Source organism: Aptenodytes forsteri, unplaced genomic scaffold, assembly GCF_000699145.1.
Source record: "Aptenodytes forsteri isolate BGI_AS27 unplaced genomic scaffold, ASM69914v1 Scaffold96, whole genome shotgun sequence".
NCBI lineage: Eukaryota > Metazoa > Chordata > Aves > Sphenisciformes > Spheniscidae > Aptenodytes > Aptenodytes forsteri.
In genome coordinates this window covers 7288535-7312383 of record NW_008795029.1, presented here as the reverse complement: position 1 = coordinate 7312383, position 23849 = coordinate 7288535, and the positions used below count along the sequence as shown (strand labels likewise).

General features: G+C 40.8%; 1 protein-coding gene across 1 annotated transcript; it reads left to right on the top strand.

Annotated features, from left to right (window-relative positions):
- The first annotated feature begins 318 nt into the window (after positions 1-318).
- Positions 319-23295, top strand: IL1RL1 (interleukin 1 receptor like 1). Its single transcript, XM_009276165.1, has 11 exons — positions 319-374; positions 1256-1326; positions 3565-3766; positions 4065-4233; positions 4321-4483; positions 7334-7402; positions 9252-9384; positions 9475-9626; positions 16828-16971; positions 18908-19066; positions 22949-23295. The coding sequence occupies exons 2-11, from the start codon at positions 1260-1262 to the stop codon at positions 23293-23295; spliced, it is 1605 nt and encodes a 534-aa protein (XP_009274440.1). The 5' UTR covers positions 319-374; positions 1256-1259.
- The last annotated feature ends 554 nt before the right edge of the window (positions 23296-23849 follow it).

Sequence of the window (23849 nt, the reverse complement as noted above, 5' to 3'; positions counted from 1 at the left end):
AAAGCCGATGACATTTCTGAAAGCTCAAAATCGAGTTTGTTCTGAATTTCAGACTTGGCGCAAATGTAGGTCTTGATAAGGTCTGTCAATGTTTTTTTAGTCTGGAAATCTTTGGCACTGAAATAAAAATCCCTTGCAGTAAGTGTGATGACAGTACTTACCCTGCCTGTGCATTTCTTGCCTATTTTTCACTACTCCTCTTGTGCTCACTATCTGCAAGATAAATTATAATTTGTTTCTAACTTGGTTTCTCTTGAAAACTTATCTTCTATCTGTGGAACCATGGGACCGCTTCTTCCTCATACATGATAGCAGAACCCACTGCTCTGTGATCTGCAGGGAAGGACAGCATTCAAGTGAAGGGTTTTTTAATGGTAAGTAGAATGCTTACAGCTCCGTAGCATAGCTGGATTGCATGTCTGCTGTCTCCTGAGATATTCCTAGATTAGGTCAACTTAATGTCCACAGACAAATAGCCAGTTTCTTTAGTAAAGTGGTTTGCTGGAGGGTGCCTGAGGCACACGGTGCAGTGTGAATTACAGCAGGTGCATATCAATTAGACACAAATGAAAACATCAGTGAGGCACGGGATCTGCCCTACTGCTGTTACAGGACTATAATATATGTTCCTTTACCTATCTTTCCAGTCCATTTCTTCAGTTCCCCTTCAGGTTAGCCTTGCTGATGGCACTCACCTGGTTTGTTCTTACTGCTAAACACTTACCTAGAGAAGCTGTCACTGAAGATACCTCCACCTCCATAGAAAGCCAAAAAGGTGTCGTGCACCGAAGCAGTTGATGGATGTAAGCTTCATTCAAAGCCAGGGTATATATTTTCAAATCCAGGATCCATCCTTTTCTAAATTGAGGTACAATTTTTCCACACTTGGCTATGAAGAGAATGTCAGTGTACATTTAGCTTCCTTAAAAAAAAAAGCAACCAAGCAAGAAGAGGCTTCTGTCGGAAGCCCACCATGGCAGAGTAATTCCCCCACCCACGTTAAACTAAGTCATAGCAGTAGTTTCAATGGAACATCAACTATTGCATTGATTATAGAACAAAGAGCATCATCTCAAAGCTGCAAAACCACTGCTACACACACTCACACACTCCGTACAGAGCAGCTCACATGATGCAGTTTGTCACTGCATGATACCATTATCTGCTGGTAGATGTACATCAGTACCATGGCAATAGCATAACTGATGCAGTCAGAGTATATTCTGAGATATCAATGTTTTTCTTTTTGGTTTAGAAATATGATGGGGTATGTACATTTGATCTTCCTATCTACCTTCCTCTCGGTTTCCCTGACATCCAAAATATGTAAGTCATATTTTAAAAATACTTTCTGATGAGGTTTATTTTGTAGAAATGTGTAGGCTGTTCCCAAATTTGTAATTTGTTTTAATTATCTAGTTTACCTCAAGCCACAAATCACAGCTTAAAAACTAGCTTTATGCGTTTTCTCTGTATATTAAAATGCACCGACTACTGTCTGTTTCTGTGACATTAAGTCTAGGTTCTACCTCTGCTCCTTGGCATCTCTGCAAGCAGAAAGAAAAGGGTTTTTTTGAAAGGATTTGAGAGTAGCTGGTGTTCCAGGCCCCAGCTGGGCAAAGTCTCCAAGAGCATGCTGAAATCGCACTGAACAGGACATGTGTATGCACCCTGCTGAACCAGGGACGTAACTGGGAGCTTTGCTCGTTAAAAATGCTTTTTAATGTCCTGGTTTGGGGGTGTTAACCCACAAGTGCAACGTAACAACAAAACTTCCTTGCGCATGGGGGATATTCAAAACAGTAAGCTCTTTTTGACGGGTCAGCTCTGCTGGCCCTGCAGTCATTTCTACCAGTGACACAGCATTATATGGCACTCACTTAGTTCTCGTCTCCAGTCGAGCTGCTTATTTGTCTGAAAAATATTGTAAGATATTATCTCTAAATATTTTCCAATATTCTCAGTTTTACAATCTGAATGCTAAGTTTCAAATGAATTAGATTTCTTAAAAGGCCAAATTCTGCTGAAAAATTTGCCAAGATAATTTTCACTGATGTCATTGAGTTTAGATGAGACCTCTCATTTTCTGTGTGTTCCCTCTCCTCCTCTGCTTTTCCCTGAAGAAAGCTGTATTTCCAATGTGTTCCTCCTTCAGTAGGGCAATGCTGCCTTTCCTGACACCCCTGATACATCCCACTGTCTTTGCAAGGCTCATGGGTAGGAATGCTGTTAAAATGACAGGGTTGGGGGTACTCATACCCGATGTGGCTAATTTAGGTGACTAAATTAGTAAGTGAGATGACATGTAACGTCAGTGGAGACGGACCGCTTCTTTAGAAAGAACCAGAGCAGAAGCCAAGTGTTCACCATGTAGAGAGACTCACCACCTGATTTGTGCACCTATGTGTCTAAAGCCAGGCGGTGGCAATGCTCCCACAAAGTGTCATTTTTGATAGAGATTCTCTATAGATTCTCTATTTTTGTTAGCTTTTTTGGTTACCTACTCTCATTTTCATGCTCCCTTATCTACTGTAGCTCTCTGCCAATCTCCATCTTTGTCCAGTCTCCATCCCTGCTTATTTTCTCATCTTCTCCAACATGCAATTTAACTTTCAGATTAGCGTTTCTGTTTTCAGCAGCCAGTTCAATATTCAGGTGCCTGGGCACTTAAATATCTATCAAAATTGCTTGATTCAAGTTTCTCTGGACCAGTTTCAGTATTCAAAAGTAGAAATATACTCAGTTAAAAAAAAAAAGTAAAAATTAGTGCCTTACTCCCAACTCCTTCCTCTTTTTTCTTTTGTGTGAGTGTGTGTGGTTTGTCTTCCTATGCTTCTTATTTGCCTCTTACTCCTTTCTGGCATCTTTTCACATTCCCATCAGATTCTTCCTTTCAGTCTGTTACTTTTTTTTTTCATTTTTTTCGTATTTTTGTGAACTTCGCAGAGAAGCTTTTCTGGCTTTTGTCTTTTTTGTTTTTTTGATGATCTTATCTACAGACTTCCTCCTTCTACTAGTTTTTTCTTCAGTGAAAGAAAAAAATTCTTGATTTCCTTTTTCTATATTAAAAAGGCAGAGCAAGAGCTCTTTTCTGTAGTATAAATAAATATGAATTACACTGAAGTAAGGAAAGCTAACTTCATGGTACAGCATTAAGGACAGTGCTTTTCTTTGTGTTTAAATTCCTGTTTTGAATAAAACCAGGATTTCAAGCAAAGATTTGCATAAGAAGTTCATTTCAAGAAATCACTGTTTTTCAATTAAAACCTCATATTTTTAGTGTATCTCTGGTTTGAATCTAGGGTTGTTTTGGTTTTTTTTTTTCTGTCCCACACATTAATTACTATTTTTGCAAACAAATGGCTCCATAACTCAAGGTAAACAACTTTTTTCTTGAAAAAAGTCCAGCAAGAATAAGTTTGCTATATATAATCTCTGAAAACCCAAGGAAGGTAGTTAGAGGCACATGACTGGCCTACTGATCCAGGAATGCCAAGTTCTCCTCTGTCTCAGGGGGGTTCAGGTTTAATTAATCTGAGTTTTTTATCTTTTGTTCATTTGCAGTTGATGCAATGGAAGGTGAGGCTTTAGTTATAAAATGTCCCCAATGGAGTTCAACTGTGAAAGTCACCTGGTATCACATGGATACTAACAAAATAATTCCTGAAGAAGAAGAGGGATCACGAATATTTTCCTTAAAACAATTTCTTTGGTTTCTACCAACTTCTAGAGAGGATTCTGGAAACTACACTTGTGTTATACATTTGTAAGTGCAACATTGAAAAGTGAAAGGTGTAAGACTGGAAAAAAAATACATGTTTTAATAATACAGTCTAGTTATTATCTGTGGAAATGATGCCATTTTTTCATTGTGTACACCAATTCATGTAACTTTTCATTCTGCAATTGCTATTTTTATGACAGGTCGTTAAAAATCAATCTGTGAATGAACTACAATAACGATCCACATGTTTATAAAAGACAAAACTCACATTTGTGACAAATATTTAGTGTATTCCATATAAAAATACTATCATTGACATACCTTTATTCCATTTTTAAAGTTCAAATAATCGCAAAAGGTCGTTCAACATGAGTGTGCAGGTGCATCCATACAAGCAAGGAGTATGTTTCCCAAGTCAGATTCGTTACCCAAATGACACTGGAAGAGGAAAAATTGTTTGTCCTACAATTGACAATTATAAGAATGCTACTATCATCCAGTGGTATAAGGTAAATAAACCCCCGATAGTGCCAGTTGTAGATCAGATTACCGTGAGAAGCTATTTGCAGCCAAATAAAGAAAATTTTCTCTTCCAGGACTGCAGACCTCTTCAGGGAGAGAGATACTTCAAGAAAGAAAAATATATTTTTATTAACAGTCCAAGGAAGGAGGATGATGGTTATTATACTTGTAAATTTATCTACACGCATAAAGGAAATGTGTTTAATGTATCAGCAACAAGGATTTTCATAAGTAAGGGTAAGACAGTCATTTTGTAGCTTGCTAAGATAAAAAAGACTGACGTCTACTTAAAGCAAAGGAAGCTCCTTTTGTACACTAAAGAGAAAAAGAGTTTCTGTTTGTTTGTTTTATCTTCTTAATGAAACTTTAGATCAGTTTTTTTAGGTGAATTTTGTGGATGGGGATCCAAATGGAGCAAGATGGGGGTAAATTCAGACCTGGTCACATTCAGCTTTTTACTAAAAGTCTCTGACGACTCTGGTTACGTACTGTGGTTGGTAGAGCTGTCTGGTAGCACTTATTTCTGAAATGAAGGGTCTCCTTAGTGGGATGCCACAAAGCTCTGCTTTCTGTTTGTTTGAGGGGAGAAGAATTTGTAGCTAGTGAGGATCATCTGGGGGTCATTGGATCACTGGTGTGTTGATGGCCTACAACTCCATACCTTCTGGTCCATCTTGATTAGCTAGCATTTATTTGATAGTAGGGCTGAAAAAACTTTTAGATTTATCTTGAATGAGACAAAATGAGTGAAGTATATATATAGACAGAAAATGAGTGGAGCTCAGTGATTACTGTGTCTTTGTTATTTTGAACGCAGCCAACATGGCTGAGATGTGTGGACTTTGGGGTGCCTCTAGGATGCAGTCTCCTCAGGGAGGCTTTGTATTTGGATGGTGGTCAGGGGAAGAGCATGCAGCAATCAGCAGTTCCAGATTGTATCAACTTGCAAGACTTCAAAATGTGTCTTCAGTTCTGCAATCAGATCAGTAGAAAAACAGTCAGAAGTGTTGTCGGGGGTTTGGGAACAGGGGAGGGCTTGGGTTTGGTTGTTTTTTTTTTTGTTTGTTTTTTTCAAAAATAGATAATGTTAATTTTCAGACTGACATCAGATCTTTTTGCTGTGGGGAAGCACCCAGCTTTGTGGGCAGCATGCAGGTTTGGAGCGCAGGAGCCTTGATTCCATTTTTTGCTGCTGTGCCCAGATCTCAGTAGCGGAGTTTGTTCTGATTATTCTGAGCTGGATAGAAGACAGATTTGAGCTGAGACCTTGTACAGTAGCTTAGGAGGTGTTTTGCCTTTCCTCCCCCTCTTCCCTGTAATAGCCACTTGGGCTACATGACACTTCTCTGCCTAACATTTTTGTTTGAATGTACTTTCATCAAAACTTCTCTAACTGGTCAGAAATATTGTTGTGTCTGGGTTATAATGAAAATTGCTGGGTTTTATTTGGCACAAAGGCATCCAAATTTACAAAAGCCTTTGTTACATCCAGGCAGATTACTTAATTTCAAAGTTAATCTGACTTTTTCTTTTGAAATCATTGCAGAAAGAAGGGATTGCAACATAACGTGAAATCTGAGCTGGGTCTGTCATGTCTGCTCCAGTTTTTACTCAATTCAAAGTACTTAATGACAACTTCTTTGAGTTTTTATCAGCCCTTAAAATTAGTATGCTGATGAGTGGAGCTTTTATGTTTTGATAATATTGGGTTATGACATACATTCCTGTTGCCTTGCAGATCCACACTGACCCAGAGGACCTTCTACCTCTGAATGCTGGCAGCTAAGAACTTAGCATAGTCAGCTAGCTAGGAAGTTACTGACTTTCTCCTGACTTCTTTTTTACCAGATCCAGCTAATGAAAATTAGAAACAGTTAGGATGGGTAAAGAGAATTGCTTTTCTGGCAGCCTGGGAAGCAGGGGGTTAAATGAGTTCCTGCAGATTTTTTAGGGAAATATGGTTATGGGTTTTGCAGAGGTGCCTTGAGATGGAAAAGCTTAATGAGGGAAAGGATAGCAAGCAATGTGTTTGGAGTGGGAACTATGAGACAGTATAAAGGGCAAGAAAAGAAGAAATATGCATCAAGGGAAAAAAATCTTAAAGATCTGAATACCTAATTCACGTCAAGCAGCTGGATGTAGTTTGGACCTGTCCATAACGATTATTAGTGGGGACAGAAGAGAAATATGTCAAAGGAAAAGTAGTGTTCCTTCTAAAACGTAATGATAAGGGATGCTCAGTGTCAAGGCAGACTGGTGCAATGGGAAGCAGTTGTGTGCAGCAGTGGTGTGCCGACAGTGGAGAGAGAGAGGCCTGGGACATGCTCAGCTGTCAGGCTGCAGAGATGGGGGAAACAGAGGGGAACACGGGCAGGCAGCTGTGGGCTAGAGGGTCCCCAGCTCAGATACTGAGAGTAAAGTACATCTTTGCTATTTCATATCATGGATATGAGTAATTTCTCAAATGTCTGAAGGAATTTCTTTATCTCTTTTTAAAAACAAAATAAGCAAGTGAGGAAACACACAAACTTATAACTGCATTTGCTTTTTTTTCCACTCAGCAGCTAAAACAGTACTTGAGAAAATAAAAATCTTCCTTGCTTTTTATGTACAAAGGTAAAATTAAATAAATGGGGAGAAAATACTTAAATTATTAACATGTACAGACTCCCAGGAATATTTGGTCATAGGAATGAAATCAGATGATCCCAACAGACATGAGGACATGAGGAAAAATTTCTTTACTGAAAGAGTGGTTAAACATTGGAACAGGCTGCCCAGGGAAGTGGTTGAGTCCCCATCCCTGGAAGTATTTAAAAGACGTGTAGATGAGGTGCTTAGGGACATGGTTTAGTGGGCACAGTGGTGTTGGGTTGATGGTTGGACTCGATGATCTTAGAGGCCTTTTCCAACCTTCATGATTCTATGATTCTATGATTCTATATGTGAAACACTGTGGTAGTGTTAGTTTGCAATTCTGCTTTGGGATCTTAAAATATTAACTGAACAGATTATAATCATTATCTTACAAAATGCTTTTTCACAACTTTCTAATATGTGCTTTCTTTTCCTTCTTAATTTCTAAAGCAAAACACTTAGCTCTACTTCCTCAAATTCTATTTCCGAAAGATAAAGATGTAATAGAAGTAGATCTTGGTAAGTATGGACTTTAAATTGTTTTTAAATTAACATTTTGTGATGGCCTAGCGAACATGGGGATCTTCAAGAAGATTTAATGATGGAATTTTTCATTACATTTTTGCACCATAATGTTTATGAGATTTAATTCATCCCAGGCAGGATGTGAAGTTAGATATAACTGGTGGGTTATTCAGGTATTAAGCAGCAATTTAATGGGATTTAAATAACCCATTCTACCCTTCCTGGGATAGACTAGGATTACTCACACGGTCAATTATTACATCCCAACTGAAGGGGTGACAGCTTCCATCCACTTCAAAGAGGGCTTTAGCTAAATCCCTTGAAACTGCTACCCCTAAGAGTGAAGGATGGACTATTGCAACCAGAGATACTCCTTGTTAGTTGCAGTTCTGGTCTGGAGACAGTGGCTGTGTCTCTGTTGATGAATGAAGGAGGGCAAGAGACTGGTCGCTGGCCCTGAGGCTGTGGAGCACTGCCTGGCTCATGTCCACATTGGCTAGCGTTGAGCAGACCTGTCTGGTTGGAAGATACCGAGAGGGCTGAAAGACAGGACCAAGGAGTGAACTTAGAAATAGCAGGTTGGAGAGTCCGCGATGCAGAGCTTGCTCCCTTTCATTTAGGGCCATAGATGTTCTCAGTGATTCAGATTTACCCTGCGTAACTTGCAGCATCAGAGCAAGGTGCTTGTGGTAGGAGTGAGAGCCGTCGAGGGTTTTTGTATAGTCAACGGAGAAAGGTGGACCTCTCCAGAAAGCAACTGAGCCCATCTGAAACATAAATAGGTAGCCCAGGATACCTGTCTCCCAGGGCAGGTGGGATGAATCAGGGCCACTGGGAGAAGGGATCGCAATTACCACTCCACTGTTTCTGTCCTACGGCAAGACTGCTGTGGTAGCAGGTACTGCAGGTGCCCGGGGCCCTGTCTGAGGTGCCACATACTCAGAGAGTTGCCATGTTGACTCACATTCCCGTTCTTTTTTTCCTCTTTCCCCCGGTTGCTTTGTCACTCAGAATTAGATGATCTGTGCTCCAGGACCACCTTTCTCTAATGAGGTGGTCAGTCTCTAGTGCTCTGTGGGCTCTGCTCACCCCCCTGGGACAATAAGTAATCTGGCATTGCTTGCAAGGAGCAAATTTACTTTACATTTAAAAACCATTTGCTGTACTGGATCTATTGTCTCTGATTTGCAAAACTGAAGGGATTTCTCCATGCTCCCTAATACCAGTTCAGGATGTAAGTCATAAGATTTGTTAACAGATGCAGATTTACATGGAAATAATTTCAAGTGTTTTAATTATACCTTCTTTCAGTGCAACGGTGGCTCTTACTTTGGAATAAATATTTCCTAATGACAAATACTTATTAAAAAATTTCCTGTTTTAGTTTTGCTTGGACTGGTTTACTTTACTTTTGTCCAGCTTGAATAAAATCCAAGATAAGAGTCTGCACACAAGACATGCAAAATAATACAGACTGAAATTAAATTATGTTATTTCCATGTACATTTGTATGTGAACCAGCATTTAGTTTCCATGTTCCTCAATAGTTGATTACATGGCTTAAGCATGACAAGTAAAGTCTCCATTGCCTTCATCATAACAAATATAAATAATTCCTTTTGTAATCCTTGGTGTTGTATTAGATCATTTGTTAAAATCTCCTTTTGCTATTTCTTTTCAAGTCTCTTCTATGTATAGTTTTCTCAGCAGAAAAATATGTCAGAATTGTTAAGACAAAACTCACAGGTGGTATGAAGATTTATAGGAAAAGATGTTATGAGGAAAATAAAATTATACTTGTTTTTCATCAAGGAATGTTTACATCTCTCTGTATCTTGATTAGGCGCTTCTTTGTCTCTGAAATGTCAGGCCCGCCTGGGGATTAAGAAACAGCCAATGGCCGTTGTCACATGGGATGTGGATAACATCCCAGTGAAATCCTTAGATTCATCAAGATTTCATGAAAAAACTCATTTGTAAGTACATATAACACAGAATAATCTTTCTTCTATGCAAACTGTGCCTAGCCATTAAAGCCAATGGTACCAGCTCCTTCTCTCTCTTAGTTTTGAAGGACGTGAGCAAGAATATTACGGAGAGACCACTTTGCATATTACTGAAATAAAAAAGGAGGATCTGCAGGCAAATTTCACATGTGTAGTGGTGAACAAAGTACAGAACACAAAGGCCACGGTGATGTTACAACTCAAAGCACAATGTGAGGGTAGGACTTTTTCATTTTGTTTTCTTACACTTTGCACTCAGTTTGAAGTACGTTGGTGATTTTATTTGTTTCTGTTAGTAAGAAAGTTTCTGCTAGTAAGAAGAAAAACCAGCCTGCTTCCTCCCTACGTATTCAAGCCAGTGGCAAAATTCTCATGGCTTCATTAGGTCGTGAAAGTCCTTGGGGTAAATTGTGCTGGGGGGAGGCATTACTCAAACGGTATCAGTGAGAGATTAAATATGCAGAGCAGGACAGTGTACAAGCCATGTGACAAGAATATCCCGTTTCTAGGATATTTCTGCTCGGTGACAAATTCCCCTTGCCTTGAAGGCATGCGGTGCACTTGGATTTGAAGCACACTGGTGTAGTGCAGTCTGCTCTACAAGATACTCAGGCTGTAGAGGATCCTCTGCAGATAAGAGCTGGGCAAGGAACTGACCTCTCCTTTGGTCATCAGTGTTAAAATGCATTGTAAGAAGCAGAGATTCATCTTCTTTTGAGAATCAAACTGTTGTTTCTGCTGCAGAACCATGGCAGAAAATAGGCAAGCTTCAAAAGCAAGAGTTTCAGCTGCCAGTTTACCAGTTTTCTTGCCTTCTCTCCCATACCACATCCACTGTAGTGCCTTGTTTTTTGACTGAATGTTAAGTGGCGTGACTAACTTCTGCGATGTCTGGCTTTATCCTCTCTCCCTCCGAGCGCCACTGTGTTCACTGTGGGCCACACGGAAGTGTGAATAACACTTTGAAGGCTTTCCCTTGGTTTTGTTTTTAAATTCATGATTCCAGTAATTTCTGCCAGAGAAGGAAAATTGAGCTCAGTAAATGATGGGGACTGGGATGGTCTTTAGCTCCTATGGGAATTTTTTTTAATAGGGATAGCCAGATCTCTGAGAAAGCACTGTCACCAGCACCACTGAGTTTGATTCTTACGGCAGAAAATGTTATTGTGTCTGTGAAGGCACAACAAGAAACTGTGGTCAATGGTTTCCTTTCTTATCCCTTCAGATATGCCGAACCACCAAGGATCTTGAGAAGAAATCCCAAGGTCTTTAACAGGGATTAGTTTTCTGTAAGAGGATGCTGGAAAGAGTAAAATCAAGTGTATTGTGATCACAGGGTGTGCACAGCTCCGTGTCCTGCAGTATTCTTGACTGTTCATAACTTCCTGCAGGATTATGGCTTCAAAGCATAGACCTATTTCCTTGCCATAGCCTAGACTAGAAGGGATGTAGGTGAATTATAATAGAGGATGGGTCATCATCCAGCAGGACAGCACCGATTCCCCCCACAGGAAGGTGGCAGGACATGTTTTGGTTGGATATTACTAAATGAGTGCAAGTGTAGCATCACTCAGGAAGCTGGAAACACATCAGCTCTGCGCTGAATTATCTGAGTGTGGGAGCATACTTGCAATGAGAGGGAAGGAAACTGAGTAACAGTTCCTGCTCGCTCTAGTTCAGGCAATACAAGTCCTTTATGGGCCCCATATTACAAACTACATGAAGGAGTGAGTGTGGTTTATATTTTGTATTCATCAAGTGATTCATTAAATCTGATTTCTGTTGTAGACAACTCTTATTTTGTTTTTTTATCCATAGGTCTTCAGTAAATGTTCATGAAAGCTCTTGACTGTGACCCCCATTTGCTGCTGCCTGCTTTGTGTGGATGTCTGTCCCCTTCGCCTTGTTGCTGCTATTGTCAAGATGCCTGCTTCTGCTACTCAGCGCTGTTGGTGTAAGCAATGCTACATCCAGAAATGGTTGTGCTTTGCTTTCGTTTTCTTCGCTCACCCCTCACACAGCTGAGCAATATTTATGCTAAAACAATGACAGCTTGCCTCTGAGTATAAAAAAAAATGCTGTAGGGTTTTCTTGTGCCTCACATCTTGTAAATGTGTAATAAAAATGTGTACTCCTTTTTTGTGTTTTGTTTGTTTGCTTATTCTTAATGAAAAAAAAAAAAAAACGAGTTGTGGGGTTTTTTTTAAATATGTGGTTGTTCCATAATGTTTTCCACAGCACAAATTGTGTCTGCTAGCTACTATCCTGTTAATGTGCTTTTTACACAAGTTCCTGCTCTGTATTCTGACTTTTTTTTCAGGGCATTCAGTATGGGTTACATCATTATCATTATTTGTAGCACAGATCTGTGACAGGAAGTAAGAGATGAATAGGTGTCATGCCACTTGCTACTCAAATCAGTCAATTTTGGGGGCGTTTAATGAACTAGATAAATAGTGTTTAGCTGCACAGGTGACAGATTAAGGGAGGAAGCAAAGATGCTGTAAGCAATTGCATTAGAGTTGCTATTCAGTCTTACAGCAATAGCCTCTGTCTTCAAAAACCTGCTGAATGAATGATTTGGCTCACCGCATAGAAATTTTCAATGGGAACCAGGAATTAAATCTGTTTTTCTGAGTCATAATCAAATACTTTAAGTCCTATTTCACTGTTGGCGATATCATTATAATTAACCCTAGCAATTTGCTTTGATAACAATTGCAGTCCACATAAGAATAAAAAATTGCCAGAGAGGAGTGACAAGAAAAGGAGGAGTTTCTTTCACAGTCAAGAGTAGTGAGAGCTGTTTGTTTTTGTCTCCATGGAAAACAAAAATACTCCCTTAATACTACCAGGAACGGATGTCATTGGCAAAGCTGCTTGACATTTCACAGGGGAAAAAGTGTATTTTCTGGTTTAGGATATATGTTGTGCACACTTGTATGTATTCACATATGTATGTGAAGGAAAGTGCTGTATTGTGAAAAAAGTGTCTGTCCCAAGTGTCTTTTCACTTATCTTTTTAAATAGGAAATAAATGCTGCTGAGAGAAGCTGATCAGCTCTTTAGAAATGAGCTACATGACCTAAGTACCTCAGTTACCAGGAGTAATGCAATGCAGTCAGTCCTTCTGGTGTGATTTGGTGGTACCCAGACTACGAACACTATCTCTTTCAGACACAGAGAAATAGGCACATTCTTTCTTTGTTTTAACAGAAGAATATTAAATTAAAAATGAGGATTTGGCTATGAAATTTGACGGTCTCTGCAGCCATGTTCTTGCCTCCATTAGGAGGTGCTAATGTCCCTGCATCTTTCAGCTGCTGCTGCTGCTACATTCAGAGGTTGCTTCTCCTCCTGCTGAGGAAGATCTTTCTCCGTTTTTTTCTCATTCACCCCCTGCCTAGTCTTTGATCACCTCAGTCAACATGGAACCTATCCTTCCACACTATTTCCCATCCTTTCTCTCCCCTCTTTGCCTGAAGCTGTTTGGTATCTTCTGACTCCTTCACCAACACTTCTTCATAAACACATTCTTCATGTCTCATAATACCTCTTTACAGAAAATATAGGCTGTCTCATTTCCTCCAGATCTTTCAGTCCTGTATCTCCCTTTTTAATTCCAGAGATGGTGATCATCCCACATTTTACATTCCCTCTCTGCCACAAGACGTGTCCTCTCATGTGCTCTGAGATCACCTGTGTAACTTGTTGTGTGGGGTGCCTCTGGTCACTGTAAGGCTAAGGAATTTGCGACAACTTTTAATTCCCTTTTCTTCCACCTTTCCTGACAAAGATGTAGCTCATCCTGCTGGACACCTGGCAAGAGGCAGTCTGCCTGCCAGACTACTCCCAGTTGCCCTCCACAGCTGCTTGGTATCTCTCACACTGGAAGATGCCACCTCTCAAGAATGAGAAAACTGATTGGCGACACTGTTCATGCCAGTTCAGCTCATTGATAACTGCAGTGGATCAATGCTCACAAAAGTAGCTCTGCTGGCAGAGGGGGGGAAGCTGTTAGTTCCCGAGACAGAGGCAATGACAAGTAATTGGAGAAACACTGAAAGTGTTAAGTCCTTCTACCAGCAGAGCTGGGTCAGACAGGAACATCCCTTCAGCGTCCCCTCTAACTTGTCTGCTAGGGAATACACGGGCTGTCTGAATACCTTCCAAGTCCTTCCCTTTTTATTACTATATAAGCTGCCACCGGCTTTTAGTTCCTCACCTTGATCCAGGGCTGGTTAAATAACTGGAGGTGGATTTTCATGTGTCTGACCCACAAGCATCATCTTATTTCTCCCTGAGCATTCCTCAATTCTCATTCACAAGGAGGTGTAAAATACCCAGAGGACCACAAATCTTTCTGGTGCGAACCCTCTTATCTGGAGAATGCCAGAAATTCCAGTCATTCAGAGCAGAGATAAAGTTCAGCCCAGAACATCAGCTCTGTTCCTCCTCAAAGATATTTAATGCCGAACCTACCCTTTTGGCTCATCTTTGGTAGGCGGATGTGGACAGGAATTCCAGACCCAGATCTCTTGCCTTTACTGTCTGGAAGCGTGTCCACCTTAGAAGCCAGAGAAGTTACAAAAAGCTGCTGTTCTTCCAGAGTTTGTCAGGAAATCCTTCAAATGTTGCTTTCTGACTTGTTTTCTCTGTCCTCTCCAATATTGTTTCTTGTGAACTGATAGTTCTGTATTCCCATTGCTCTTGAATATAAATAAATAGTATGAGAAGACAGTCTACTCATGAACTTTCTGCTGCTAAATGATGCAGCGGAGTCAAACAGAACAACAGGATCTGTTCAACCTCGTTCGGGGCCTCCAAAAGTGGCTTCTGGCCCTTGCCCCCATTGTGACAATCAGACAGCTGATTTACTCCAGAGAAACAAGAGGCTGAGTCAGCCTTACTGGGAATGGAACCTGCTCTTCCAGGAAGACCACCATGTGGTTCTTGTCTGATGCTTTACAAGCTGTATAAACACAGGAAATCTATTGCTTGTTTTCCAGCCTTCATCTGATCAGTGAAAAACCAAATGCAAAAGGCATTTTTTAGGTTCGTAATTGCAGAAGCTGTTGTTGGAATCTGTTTCTTTTCTACATGTTTTATAGATACTCACTCAATGCATTACAGCAGTATTTGTAATGTGGCGAGCGCCCTCTCAACAAATGAAGCAATAAGAAATAGTGGCACTCTCTGATCCTTGGGTCGTCCTCACCAGGTAGTGGAAGGGGTTTCCTGATTTTGTCTGTGTGTGTGTAGTGACCAGGAAAATGGATCAAATCATAAAATTTGAAGGGGTCCACAAGGACAAAGTTCCTTCATGGGCATCACGTGACACTGTTAAAACTACAAATTGGCCAAACTTCGCTATAAAAGAAACTGGTTGTTTTCTTGCCCACTTCAGTCTTATTGGAAGGCGGTTTCCCCAGATCTCCTAGTTCTGGTGAGGTATGCTACATCACATGCCTGATGTTTCTTTCTCCCTTTAAATGGCAAAGAAAAAACCGGGAAGAGTGTGAAAATCATGTCAAATTTACCTTGCATCCTACCAGAGGAAAGGGAAAATGTACTTGTAAACTCCTTATTTATATACCTTTTCAGTGGAATTTCTCAGGCACTAATACTTTTAGGTTGCCTCTGTAAGTACTACGCAATACACTGCCTTATTCAACATGTCCTGGAGAAGCCAGGGAACCTGTAAAATTCAATATAAGAGACTCTTCGCTGCTAAATATTTTATCTTATTTCATTTACTTAGAGCCAAGTCCAAGCGAAAGCTCTGAAATTGCTCCTTGGTGGTGGTCAGTGCCTTCACCTGGTAGCATACTTACTGGCCGCATACAATCTGCAACACTTTCCAATCTGTCTTGCTGCCTCTTCTGCAGAGGAAACAGACTGGCTCTTCAGCCTGCTGTAAGATGCACCTCCTCAAGTGCCGGTGAATGGCCTGCTGCTGCAGCCACGTGTGTCTCGTGTGTGTTTTGCAGGCAGAGGGAGGAAAAGCCCTGAGCGTCTGATCCCTGCTCCGAATGCACAAGGCTTGGCTGGGTCGAGTTGCTACCAGCACATATAATTACCCTCCATGAGTTGAGATGCTGTGAAGGGTCTTTACAGTGAGGATGCCAGAGCTGACCTCCATGTTTGTAGTGCCAGAATGCTTGTATTTAAATTTATATGTGGTTAACATTCAAAGGAATATTTCTTTTCTCAGCTAAGATAATTCTGAAATTGCAGCATACCTCAAATCTTATTGTAACACTGAAGGGATACGTGCTTCTAGTGATATTCCAAGCCAGGGCATTGCATCTGGCAATTATTATATTTGCTGTATCATAGTAAAATAAAGACAGATGGGCCCTTTTATGCAGATGTGATGCACAATCTGGACATTTTCATGTGCATTTCTTTGTGTGATAATCACAATCTTGTCCTAGACTAGCTGTGTGCATACGATAGCACAGAGCTGGTGACTGCCATCCTTATAGAATCATAGAATCATATAGTTTGGGTGGTTGGAAGGGACCTCTAAAGGTCATCTAGTCCAACCCCCCTGCCGTGGGCAGGGACATCTTCAACTAAATCAGGTTGCTCAGAGCCCCGTCCAACCTGACCTTGAATGTTTCCAGGGATGGGGCATCCACCACCTCTCTGGGCAACCTGTGCCAGTGTTTCACTACCCTCAGCGTAAAAAATTTCTTCCTTATATCTAGTCTGAATCTACCCTTGATAAGTCTTCATCTCTGAGTTGGAGGTAGTCAGATTCAAGAGCTCTTCCATGAGGGAAGCTGGAACTAAAAGGGGTGGCTCCTTTCGTTCCCAGTTTTCCTTACTCATAATTGCTATTTTATGCTCCTTGACCCTCTTCAAAGGAAAAGGCAGGGGAGAATATAATCTGCCTCCAGCATAGTTTATTTTATTTTTGTGATCAGGACATGTTCTGTTTTCCTGCTTGTTTTGCGTACTTTGTTCTTATCTTGCAGATTTCATTATTTGCACATTTCTCTGTACCCTGTTTGTGCAACTAGGCCAGAAGCCTCTGCTTGTCCTTTTGTGGACACTTACAGTTGTCATGCATCTGCGTAGATGCCTTACAAAATGCTTGAACACTGTTGCTGGTTGCGTTATTAACAGTTTTACAATGTTACAAACTGCTTAAACATCATTGTCAGCTGTGGTATTTAGCATAGGTAGCTCTGGATTCAACAGAAGCAAATACTAATTACATACTGCTTAGTATGCTTCTAGTTTAGGGGTCTCTGTGTTGGCTACACCAGCTGGGGAAGGAAAAAGCTTTGTCGTCTCTGTTGTGAGCTCCTTAAAGCTGTGACAGAAGAAAGGATGCGAGAGGCTGAGGCTTCAGCCCATGTGTTAACTTTTCTACGGCTAACAATATATTCCTCTTCTTTGCAGTGGGTCTTCCTAACGTCCTCTTGATTGTAGGATCTCTAGTTCTGCTAGTTGCAATAGCAGCCTCCGTTATACTTTATCAGTTCTTCCGAGTTGATATTGTCCTATTGTATCGGGAGATATTTCAGCCCTACTCAGTCAAGGATGGTGAGTAAGAATTGAGCAAGAAAGTTCCCTTTTTTTAAGGAAAGCTTTTCCTTAAAAAAAGGCAAAAAAGCAAATCATATGGAAATGGATTTATTTAATAGTTGCTTACTAACTCATATGACAGCTGAGCCTGATCCTTCGCTTTGTCATGCCTTCTGAAATCGTTTAGATGAGAGGGGACATACATAGCTCTGGTAGTGCTTTACATTCCCTTGTTTCCTGGGTTCTGTAGCGATGTGTTACATAAAAGAGGTATTCAGTCCTGGTTTCATTTTTTTTTAACAAAAATATTTGCCATGAAACATTGAATGACAGTGAAAATCCGATTTACAGTGCTATTAACTGTACTTGTTACGTGCTCTCTAAAGCAAAGGAACTACTGGCTAATGTGTTAACAGGCATGTGTTAGAGCAATGCAGTTTTTATAAGCCAAAGAGAAAGGTACCAATATTATGGAAGACACTTTTGGGGGGAATACATCCCATCCAACTTTAGGGGTGGACTTCAGCACAAGATTAAGACATCTAAATTTAGTCGCATGCAATGAAGGTGCACGCATGCAAGTTCCCATCATAGACATGAAACCTGGAGACCTGGGGCTGGGTTTAGCTGTCTAACCGTAAGCAGCTAGTGCCGTTGGAGGTCCCTGAGGGCTTAAGAGAGACCTGAACCCCTCTGCAGTGGCAGCTGAAGGGCAGGCAGTGCCTAATGACACTATGTGGTACATGTTTTTAGGTGACCAAGTCCAGCTTCTCATCAGTAAAATCAACTCAGGTAACCAGGCACTGGGACCTTGCGTCGGTGGTCTAAACATGGGCATCTAGAGTCATTTGGGATGGCCAAAAAAATGAACGCATAACACAGATCTGCCGGATGTTGCAGACTTCTGGAGCAGGGTCTGGAGATCAGGTAGGGTACCATAGGAAGTCTCAAATGGCACTAGTTTAGGCAACTCAGCTGGGCCCCTGGCATTTACATGAGAGTAATCTGAATCACTCTAGAATTCACTAACTGCAATGGCTAGTTCTCCACTGATTGTAGCAGGAGTTTAGACACCTAGTTTTCATGTAGACACCTAAATTTACATTTTTTAAATCTGAAGCTGCCTTCTACCACAGATGTCTGCATGGTAGATATCTACAGCTGATGTAGTTACTTATGTTCTCTGTAAAGAGGAAAGAAGTATGCTTTTTAGGGCAGTTTCCATTTAAGTATATTTTATGATGAAATGAATCAGACTCTGGAAATGGCTATGTCTTTTTTATTGTAAGGATGGTCTGGACAAGAACCTCAGATAACAACAAAAGAAGGGATATGATCATCTCCACTGGAAAGAAAGAAACAAAACCTTTGGGATTAGAAAAAAAAATTCTGTTATGGAAAACATATTTGAGAGAAATGAAGAGAAGAGCGAAAGAAATATTTGACTTTGTACTTGGTTCCGACTGTAAGACTACTTGCTGAGTAAAGGAGCTTTTCACTCAGAAGTATGCTATGTCGTGGGAATGATGAGTGATTTCTTCAGGGCGGAAGAATTTAAGTGGAGTGTCTTGTCCTGAAAGACAAAGGCTGTTAACAGCCTATTGTATCACTGAAACAACAAATGCTGAGCTTCATCTCTATTTCATGCTAATATGCATCGATCAATTGAATTCTTACTCTATATACTCTGGGATACAGCCTTCACAGTACAAAGGTCAGGTTCTCCAAACTTACAAACACACAGGACATAACAATTGAGCATGGAAAATACCAAATGTGCACAGTCTCTAATTTCCAGACATGCACCTGATGATATACCTTAGTCAGATTAGCAGGAACTTCTACTTAGATCTATTTCAAAGACTGATATTTTTTTATTTCTCTTCTAGCTTTTGCAATAGACAGCTCTAATTCATGATAACACAATACACTTTCCTCTTGTTTTGCCTTACAGATGGGAAGATATATGATGCATATGTTATCTACCCCAGAAGCCACACCAATGAAGCTAATTTTGTGGAATATTTTGTTTACCACAGCATGCCAGATATTCTAGAAAATAAATATGGATATAAACTGTGTATTTATGGGAGAGATATATATCCCGGAGAAGGTAAGTTTCAGATCAGATAATGCACAGAATGTCGTCAAGCTTGAGCAGACTGTGGTTCTAGTCCCTTTTAGGGGTATAGGAGGTCCCTTTACGTTCCTGAGCTGGCTGCTCATCTCCTCAGCAGCTGTGTGTCTGCTCTTTCAGGCAGGGTGACGCAATGGCACTCTGTGCTTGCGTGTGTGCTAAGAAAAGCAAGCTACAGGGCAGGGGCACGGATTGTTTATCATCTTCTTGGGTCGTGCAGGAAATGTGACCCCAAGTGTCACTCTTTTAAACATACACCTGCTCTTTGGGTAGTGTAGCTCTGCACAGCCATTATCTGGGCAAAGCCACAGCCGAACCGTGCATGAGTAGGTCTATAAGACACGGAAGAGGAGAAAACCACAAACTAAGTTGAGAAATTAACCTTGCTGTTATCACTCAGGGTTTTTCAACCTGTTATGAGGGTGTCAGAGTCACAGGAAGTTCACCTTCTGTTCACTGATGTGACCTCCTTTCTCTTCACACAATTCCCAGTGCTAATTCAGGAAACAGCTGGTATTCTTTATGCCCACTTCCTTGTCTTCCAGAATGGAATCATGTTAATTAATCTGTGCTAATTTCCATATGGACACCTCTACGCTATCTCTTATGATTGCTGTCATCTAGGTGCTATCTGCTTTCCTTCAGAGCTGACTTGTCTGTTTGGTTTGTGCTTTGGTTATTCTGTGGACCAGATCTTCTCTCCCTGTCAGTAAGCAGGCAGGAAGCCAAATCTGACACATTCTCTGTTACACATTTCTGAAATCATCTGCATTGGGCCAGGTGTCTTTCACCTGCCCAGAGCTGGCCTGAGATCTTTGATGTCCTTCTCTTCTGGAGAGTGGCAAAAGTGCTTGGCCTTGAGAAAACCCACTGCAACAAGAATGTAAAAAAAGCTGCAAGAGTTGTGAGCCAGACCATTCCCAGCATGCCAGATCCAGAACAAGGAACTAACAGTAGCTCACAAAACTGTCAATGACAAAAATTTATGCCACCTGTTCAGGTGACTAGGGACAGGGCAATATTTTGTTATGGAACACTGCTCTCAAACTGTGGTTTATGGATGGCAATCCTGAAGAAAATTGAGCACAGCACGCAACTGAGCTGAAGACTGCGGGACTAACAAGGGCTCTAATAAGTTGGCTGAAAACAAAAGACGTTTTCACTGTACAAAGGCATAAATGGATGCCTGTAACCCAGGAGTGACAGACAGAAGACTCGCCAAGCCAGCCTTGGACAGTGAGTACCTTTTGTTTGACTTGTTCCGTCTGATTTAATCAAAACTCTAAAAATGTCCTGAGCACTGACCATTGTCCTTCCTTTTCTCTTCTTGCCTACTTTCCCAGCTTTCTGCTTTTCTCTTCCTTGTCTACTTTCATGCCCCAAAATGCTTCCACTTGGGTGGAAAAGCTATTCAGAATCTGCCTGCCACTGGGAGCACTTAGAAGTTCTCTGCTTCCACACAGATGGACTTTACCCATACACTTCCCACCCTTATCTTCTGATCTTGAGCCTCTCATTACCAGGTTTCCAAATCCAAAACCTTACAATTAAAATATGCTAAGCACAGTAAAACAGGAAATGCCACTTCGAGTTACTGTGATCCTTCCTGAACACATATCATAGCATTTGATGAATCATGTTTTTCACTGTAAAACTCCATGTATTTCCAAAAAAAAAAGATTGCAGTGAGGATATAAAATGGAATTATTATGTCAAGACATGCTTATGACTCCTAGTTCCAGGGCAAAGCTTTGTTACTTGAAACTTGTGTTCTTCCAGTAAAAAGGAAAGTTAAACAGAATGATTCAAGTGATAAACAGCACAGCATAGCTGTCGGATTCCCATTATGCTTCCCTAAACTAGCATTCTTTTTGTTTCCTGGCCTTACTGATTAATAGTGTTTTCTACAAACTAACAGTTGCCTGAAGAGGTGCAAATGCAAGTATTATGCAGCAAACCAAGAGTTTTCACCAGCATCACCTTCTACTCTGTTCTTCTCACGGTCTCATTGTCCTGCCAACTGCGTTCCTTGCTGCAGAATCTAACCAAACACTGCTGGAGCTGCTGTATCTGTAATACACAAAAACATGAGCAAATAACAGAGGAATGATCATACTTCACTGGAGCAGCGTTCTGTGTAGCCAAGTGTCCTATCTTCACCACTGGCCATGGGCAAAGGACTGGAAAAGACTAAGAACAGGGCAAGCTTATATTATGCTTCCATTAATGTACTCTCCCAGCAGTATGTGGACTGCAGATGCTTGAATTTTTGTGTGTAATAGCTGCTGATGGATTTTTTCTTTCACAGTATTTTCTGTCACTTTCTGAACTCTCATAAACTTCTAACATTGACAAAACAGGTTGCAATGAATCCCTCGGTTAAAGTATTTGCAGCATGCAGCCCCATTTTTCCTCCTGCCACAAGTATGGCATCAGAAATCCAAATGCAGAAGTGAATACCTCCCCAGATCCATGGTCTTTCAGTCCTGAGCACAATGGACTGTACCTCAAAACTGAGAAAGATGGTTTTTTAACAGTGGTGTTATTATGGGAACAAAACATGAAAGTAGCTGCTTACCTTAATTTTTATCACCTTCCAAAGGATCTGTTCTCCTAGCATCAGGAAAATTTAATGAAAAAGAAGAAAATGAAAGGAGTTGAACTGGTGAACATCACAGAAAGGCAAACTATTTTCATAGAATACTCTCAGAGCCAAGAAATAGGACAGAGGAGTCATTGAAAGGGTTCTCTTCCTGACCCAGGAGCTGAAAAACCTGGCCCTCTCTGAGGCTGAGAAGAGTCTTGCAACGGGCTGGCAGCCCCCAGCAAAGGAAAAGAGGATGCATATGCAGCTGGCTGATGACATCTGCAAATCAGTGGCGTTGTTAAATAATTGTCACATTGAATTTCCTTAGCTCAGCTCCCACCTCCTTTCCCTTGGCCCAGCATGACATGCTCCCACCAAAACAACTCCAGCTTTCATTCTACAGACCACAGGAAACTCTTCTAACCGGGATGAGTGTTTCGCCGGACAGGCATTCATCTGCAGTGTTCTCCCCATAGACATCACAGCAGGTCATCGGGAAAAGCAGCTCCTGGAGGCTTGATGTGGAGCTTTCCAAGTCACCCCAGAAATTTCTCCCATAGCATGCTGGCTCTCGAGTTTCCTAGGTTCAAGACCTCCAACATCACTGTCCCAGTTGTGGTTGATCAGCTCTCCCTAACAAACCGGTGGGAAAGAGAAACACCTTCAGTCATGCTGACATACAAATGCCCTGCAAGTCTGGATCCACCCCCGCAGGGCAGATGCCAACCCAACGCACAGGTTAGCGTATAAATTAGCATGCTATCGCTCAGGAGAATTAACACTCCCTCTGCCCCTAAGTAAGCCTCTTAAGAAGTAAGTCACCCCAAAGTCTCCAAATGACTAATTTTCATGGGTCAGTATTGCAGGATCAGTTTGTAAAGCACTAAACTTGATAGAACATGATTCCTTACATGAAGACTATTGATCAAGCACAAATTTGATGCAATCCAGATCTACTGAACTTGACCCTAGGTTGTTGGATTAGAAATTCCTAACAATTCTTAAGAGCAGTGAAAATATTAATGTTTCAACCAAAGGAAAGCTTTTGAAAACAATTTGAAAGGAAAGCTTTGGGTTTTTTGTTTTTGTGTTTTGTTTCGTTTTGGGTTAGTTTGGGGTTTTTAAGCTTTTTTTCTAATGAATAAACTGTACCAGACTGACGTGAGACAGAAGTTATTTCTGGTTAAAAAGCAATGAAAAAGAAGTGCCTAAACACAAAAGACTTTATAAAAGAAATTTCGGGGTCTCGTAATTTTCTTGTTCATTCCTAGATACAGCCAGTGCAATTGAGAAGAGGATGCAGAAGAGCAGACGGCTGATCATCCTTCTAACACACCAGCTGATTAATTGTAAAGAACCTGCTTATGATCAACACATTGCTTTATACAATGCCCTCATTCAAAATGGTACAAAGGTGATCCTGCTAGAAATGGAGACAATTGGGACTTATGAGAAGCTTCAGGAATCGCTTAGGTTTATTGTTAAGCAGCAAGGTACCGTCAAATGGAAAGAGCAGCACACTGTGCACCCACAGTCATCCAATTCTAGGTTCTGGAAGCAGGTGAGGTACCATATGCCACTGACACTCAAGTCCTCATACTCAGCTAATGCCAGGTGAACAGTGAGTCTAAGAAAATACTGGTACGCTATCAGGATGAACCACATGTCTGCAGCTCCTTTTCCTTTCAGTAGGCACACGATTTTACAGTCTGGAAGTCTGGCTGTAATTTTGAAACTTTTTCAGTCCTTCAATTAAATAATGATAAGGTAAACTGATGGAGGAGGTCTGGGGAACTGAAGGAAGTTTTTATAGGTATGGGAGTTCTGTAAATAAATCATTCTAGGCTGCATGCAGAATTTTGCGTGTCACAGGAAACAAAATGTACCTTTCTTTCTATATATACTCGTACACATAGCTGAAAGTTTTGATTCTCAATAGCTGAATGTTCCGCAGGTTCTTTACCTTTCTAATGCAGTTGTTCAAATGTAAATGCCTTCTATATGATTCAGCTAGAAAGCATAATGTGTATTATTCAACTAGAAAGTATAATGTTGTGCTTTTGTTCATTTTTTCTGCCACTTACTCCTTTTTGATTCAATAGTAATAGTAATACTATGAAATGTTATTCTTCCTTAGTAGGGATGCCTCAGTAAAGGCTCTTTGAGACTGAT

Excerpts from the sequence above, each read along its gene's own strand:
- IL1RL1 (XM_009276165.1), top strand. The coding sequence starts at position 1,260 with ATGATGGGGTATGTACATTTGATCTTCCTATCTACCTTCCTCTCGGTT. Across the intron at positions 4,234-4,320 it reads CTATCATCCAGTGGTATAAG|GACTGCAGACCTCTTCAGGG; the intron begins GTAAATAAACCC and ends TTTCTCTTCCAG. Across the intron at positions 4,484-7,333 it reads AAGGATTTTCATAAGTAAGG|CAAAACACTTAGCTCTACTT; the intron begins GTAAGACAGTCA and ends TAATTTCTAAAG.